This window comes from Sesamum indicum, linkage group LG15 (assembly GCF_000512975.1).
Source record: "Sesamum indicum cultivar Zhongzhi No. 13 linkage group LG15, S_indicum_v1.0, whole genome shotgun sequence".
Classification (NCBI taxonomy): Eukaryota; Viridiplantae; Streptophyta; class Magnoliopsida; order Lamiales; family Pedaliaceae; genus Sesamum; species Sesamum indicum.
This window is the reverse complement of record NC_026159.1, coordinates 5,574,589-5,580,192: the sequence shown is the minus strand read 5'-3', so window position 1 is coordinate 5,580,192 and position 5,604 is coordinate 5,574,589. Positions and strand designations below refer to the sequence as shown.

The 5,604-nt window shown below is 33.6% G+C and overlaps 2 protein-coding genes across 2 annotated transcripts in view; one reads left to right on the top strand and one right to left on the bottom strand.

Moving 5' to 3' along the window:
• On the top strand, positions 208 to 3,171 carry LOC105177979 (protein LIKE COV 3). Its single transcript, XM_011101299.2, has 6 exons — positions 208 to 390; positions 891 to 943; positions 1,671 to 1,780; positions 2,224 to 2,391; positions 2,461 to 2,685; positions 2,790 to 3,171. Exons 1-6 carry the CDS (start codon positions 256 to 258, stop codon positions 2,894 to 2,896), a joined length of 798 nt encoding a protein of 265 aa, XP_011099601.1. The 5' UTR covers positions 208 to 255; the 3' UTR covers positions 2,897 to 3,171.
• The window catches only part of LOC105177978 (U1 small nuclear ribonucleoprotein 70 kDa), a gene marked incomplete in the record, with an annotated part of 5,799 nt that continues 5,064 nt past the window's right edge, over positions 4,870 to 5,604 (bottom strand). The window contains 1 exon segment of the mRNA XM_011101298.2: positions 4,870 to 5,604. Coding sequence (XP_011099600.1) covers positions 5,199 to 5,604 — 406 coding nt within the window.

Genomic DNA, 5,604 nt, shown 5'->3' with positions numbered 1-5,604 from the left:
GTAGCAGAGGAGAAGGGAGTAATTATCCCACATAATTAGATGAATTTAAAGGGGCCCACTTGATCCTCTAATTCGAACGCTAAAACTATGAGAGAAGATATTTATGTAGGTGGGACCCAGGGGGGGGGGGGGGGGGTGGGTAGCATTAAATAAATGTATATTGGGAAATATAAAAACATATTCATGTAATGTAACAGTAGTGTACCATCCGGACTCGTAACAACAACTCATAGCTTGAGAGAACGAGAGAGACAGATGGGGACGAGAGAGAGAGATGGAGATCTCGAACGCCTTATACCTTTATCGATCAAAGATACTGCTAATCGCTCGAAATCCTCTTCTCCTTATAATTCACCGTCGGCCAGCGGCGCCGGCTCCGCCGGCAAGGAGGTGCTCCCCTCCCTCCCTTCTTTCTATCCTCTCACCATAAGCGCGTATACATACACACACAAGCATGTATGTGCAACTGATGTTCAAATGCATTTCCACGTTAGGGCAAAAGATCGCAGTTTGAACTGCATGCATGATGTGATTGCAGGGAACAGGAAGAGGATAATTGAATTTATATGGCCACCATTTATTTTTATTTTTTAATTTTTAATTTTTCACTCCCCTTTTTCAGGAAATTTTGAACTCTGTTTTCTGCTCTTTTGTATGTATGTATTTCAGTTCGGGTCGCCCTTTCAATCCCAGTTGAATTATGAGGGGTAGAGTTTTAAGGCTTTGTGTTTAGCTGAGTTACTGAATTCAACAGCAGCTTTTGTGCCAATTGACTTTGTGTTTGTGATCAACAGAATGCTCTGTTTTGAAGTTTAATTGATGCATGATACCATTTATGTTTTACCAGAAGGTTGGTTGGATGGCCATCATTAATGATTCCTCTTTTGCAGGCATTTAGCAAAGTGATTCGGAGTTGGGCATCCAAAAAGTTCATGACAGGATGGTTAGTAGTTTTAATGCATGGGAATATTTGTATTGATGTCGCGTTCGTTACCTTTGGTGCTCTGAAGTCAAGTTATACGATTTCCTTTTTGTTTTTGTACTCCTTTTTTCTCTTTTAGAATGCTAACGTGTTGTTTATTTGCTTTGGCATACTCTTGTAGAGTTCGTATCGTTCTCATTTTACTCTTTGACCTTTTTGAATAGGAGATGTTATGATATCATGTATGAAGTATAATGTATAACTTTACTGAACTTCAACTTCAACTGATAATCGCATTACTGATTTCCCGAAATATGTTTCCTATCAGCATCAATAGAAACCGATGAATACAGAATTGATTTTTGTTGCAAAACTGCTACATAAATGATTTCTTATAGATTTCTGTTTTAAACATAATGCCACCGAATTCCTGACATTTCGTTTGATTTCGTGTCCAAATCCAACCTATATTCTAATCTGTCTTCATAATATGTGAAAACTTTTAAGAAGGGAAGAGTACTGATATGGGAAGTTAGCTGTAAAAACCGGGTTGGAAGTCTCCATGAATATATTAGACTGTCAATTTTCACTGAAACTCACATCAGCATCATCATAACCACCTATCTTATTGGTGATCATTCTTGTTCCTTATGTGTTTTGAGGTACTTTTATTAAAGTTCATCTTTGATCTGTTCTTTTAGTTTATCCTTGTGATAATATTTGACTGTCGGTCTAACATTATTTGCAGCGTGATCTTGCTTCCCCTTGCCATCACATTCTATATAACTTGGTGGTTTATCCATTTTGTGGATGGATTCTTCTCACCAATTTATAGTCATCTGGGGATCGATATATTTGGTATGCACGTTGCTGTTGTCTCTGTCTCATGTGATAGACGAAGCAAAATTGTACACAATATTGTTCTAATGCTGCAGTTCAGTTAAAAATTCTAACTCTTGAGAGTATAATATGCCAACATGATATGCTTTATTGAAATATCTTGAGGATCAAGTTCTTTAAATTGCACGGATGAGGCTTAGATTAATACTGTTAATTTTAGTAGAATTATTATTACGTTAATAGGAAAGCGCAATGACTAACTCACTTTTATTCTTCAAAAGAACGAATTGTTGCATTCAAGAAAGGATTGTTTAAGCAGCTTTCTGATTATCCTTGACGTACGAACTATATTAAGCGAATGCACAATGTCATAAAATCTAATTGTATTTTTCATTTTCTAGCTTCCTTCAAAGTTAATCGATGATTTAATTGTCGTTGGTTGTTGTTCTAATAATTGATAGGTCTTGGATTTGTAACATCACTTACTTTCATCTTCCTGGTTGGAGTGTTTATGTCATCATGGGTGGGTGCTTCGCTTCTCTCATTGGGAGAATGGTTTATTAGAAAGATGCCCCTAATGAGCTATATATATGCTGCCTCAAAACAAATTAGTACAGCAATTTCTCCAGGTAAATTATATATATTTTAAAATGAGCTAAAATACACTCTATGTACTAAACTCAATTACACTTGTTCAGATCAGTCTTCTCAAGCCTTCAAGGAAGTGGCTATCATAAGGCATCCTCGTATTGGAGAGTATGCATTTGGTTTTATTACATCAACTATTATCCTCCGTAAAAGTTCAGGTTCGGAGGAGCTTTGTTGTGTTTATGTGCCGACCAACCACCTTTATTTGGGAGACATATTCCTTATTAATTCAAAAGATATTATGAGGCCTAATCTTTCTGTCCGAGAGGGCATAGGTAAGAAACTAAAAGCAAACACCAGTCATTGTATTTGTTATCATAATTAGAGTTCACTGACTTTGCTTTTTTTTTTTTTTTTTTCTTTTTAACTTTGCATGCAGAGATTGTCATCTCTGGAGGAATGTCTATACCAAAGATTATGACTATAATGGATTCGCAATTCATAATGTCGCCAAGACTTGGGAAATTAACAATACCACAAGTTTAGGGGGGTACTTTCCAAACGTTGGAAGCTGCAATTCCCCATTGTCTCTTATTTAGATACTAGAGATATCGGGGCTATCCAAGTTCTAAGGTTAAAAGGCTTGGCCTCATGATATTGATATCAAAGAGGGAAATCTTTGTCTGCATGCTTACATATCTATGTTATATAGACTTTGATTTTTCTTTTTCTTGAAGCAATTGTAAAACACGAAACTAGTTCAGATATGTCTGAAAGACATTTGACATGCTTGACAAGAAATCAATATTGTGAAACATCAATATGACCAAGTCGTCTATTTTTTTCAAGCTCCTCAATGATTTTATGAGATCTTATGTTACTAATTTATGATTGAGTATACCACATCCTCAACTATATTAGCGTTGTGTTTCATTGTTTTGGATCAGTAATAGTTCAGGATAAGGCAATAGAAGCCTGAAGGTACAACTCTACAAGTAGGTTAGCATTGTACAAGTAACGGAATTTGAGTCAATAAAAATATCTAAAGGTACAATTTTGAAGAAAGGTTTGTGGATAGAACACATTGTTCGAATATTAAAATACATTCGAGTTGCGTGTGAGACGTAGTTTTTAATTTTTCATTATTGATTTTTTTGTTCTACCGTTATTCTTATATAATGTATTAAATAGTACATATATGTGTAATTTGTTTGAAATTTAAATATTTATATATGACAATAAATAGATCTGAACAAAGAAATGAACAAAAAACAAATAATTTTAATAAAAAAAATTTGATTGAAAATATTGATATCTAAACTTTATTATTAAAAAATGAACTTCTAGCTAATATTTATAAATTTGGCCTCCTCATGTCGACAATGAAAATTATCTTAATAGTGTGGTGAGAACTCTCGAAAACTTTTTTCAAATATTTTTCAAATACAATAAAAGTTTCTAAGCTTGTATATAGAACTTTGTTACAAGTTCTCTCAACTTTTATATTTGTCTAAAACTTTGTATCCACAAATTTTTAGATTTTATAAAATATCTAAATCTTTTTCTAACATTTTGAAACATTGTTTAGATATGTACATATATATCTCTTATTTTTTCCTAGAGAAATAAACAAGAGATTTTAAATATCATAACCGCTTTAAGAAGTTTGAAACTCAAAAGCATTGAGCAATATACATAGTGTAAGAGTGGGAGATGACTCGGGTGTAAAATAATTATTCATGGTAACGGCTAGTATAATTAAAAAGCACCCTATTGGTTTTTTTCAATTTATTAGTATATTAATTTTTATTTTTTTTACATTCAATAATTATTGTTAACCTCCCCACTCATCATGATTTTAAACAACTACCTTTCAGTAGTTTTATTTCCTCATTTATTTTTAATTTTATACTACACGTCGTTTCTACGTGCATATAATAAATAGTCGTTTACGATTTAAAATTTATTATAAATAAGAATACGATATATAAACCAACACATCATGTTTAATAAATAAATAAAATTAAATTAATTTAAAATATTATCGATACAAAAGGAATTTGGTGTGGTAAACATTTTATATTAGTATAAACAAATCAATATAGATGAGAAGAAGAATTTAAATAAGGGTGACTGAAAATACATGAGGATATTTTTTATAATTCAACGAATTAGTATCTCAGTGTAAATAACCATAATTTGTAAATAAAGTTGGAGTTTTTCTTTTTTATATAGTATATATAATATATATATATATATTATCTTACATATTTTAGGCAATTTTTAACTTAATATAATTTAAACAATATTTAATTTTAAATATCCTTTAAAAATTAGAAAACTTTAGAAACAAAATAAATGGGAGGGGAAATTCACAGAAACAACATTCTTTCAAAACCAGTAAGACAGTAATTACTGATACTTCACCCTAGACATTCTATTTATAATACTAAATAGAACCGTTTCAATGATAACGTGAGTTGGTCAAACTAAGATGATATAATAAATAACACCAAACAGAGTGCAGAAATCACGATTTATGAGAACGGAATCCGGAATTATACCAAGTTGCAAAATGAGTTTTAGAGGAAATCCAGCACCAGATGTGAGATAACGAAATACAGAAGAAATAAGCCAAGCATTCTTAGATAATACTGGCAGGGCTCAAATACGAAAAACGTACTAAACATGACTGGACACAATCCACAATATGTTTAACTGAAAGCAAAACAATTTTATCAAGGGACCTCCAAAAGACAAACAGGCGAGCACCATAATAAGTAAAGATCACGAGACTTTGCATGACCTTTGCCAGTGGATCATGGCTTAATCAGATGTGATGTAAGATTTAATACTCGTACTCGCGAGAAAGTGACCTGTCTGAACGCCGGTAATCCCTGTCTTGTGCCTCAGATGCAGCTCGATCATAACCATAGCCATCATCATCCATTTGGTCGTAGCGATCATGACCACGATCAGATTCCCTGTAGCGGTCGTAATCACCCTGGGCGTCTGGATTATCATATTGTCCCCGACCTTGGTTTCCATAGTAGTCATAGTGCCCATGGCCATGCTCGGTTTCTGGACGTCCATGACCATGCTCAGGCTGATCAGGCCACCCACGACTATCTTCTGCATCTCCACTAACATAATTCCTCTCTCTTTCACCCCGTTCATGTTTTGAGTCAGCACGTTCATAGTCATAGTCTCTATCATGAGAACGACCGCGGTCATTGTCATCCCCAATTTCATAA

Coding starts and splice junctions, on each gene's coding strand:
- LOC105177979 (XM_011101299.2), top strand. CDS start 256: ATGGGGACGAGAGAGAGAGATGGAGATCTCGAACGCCTTATACCTTTA. Junction 391..890: donor CCGGCTCCGCCGGCAAGGAG/GTGCTCCCCTCC, acceptor CCTCTTTTGCAG/GCATTTAGCAAAGTGATTCG. Junction 1,781..2,223: donor TCTGGGGATCGATATATTTG/GTATGCACGTTG, acceptor AATAATTGATAG/GTCTTGGATTTGTAACATCA.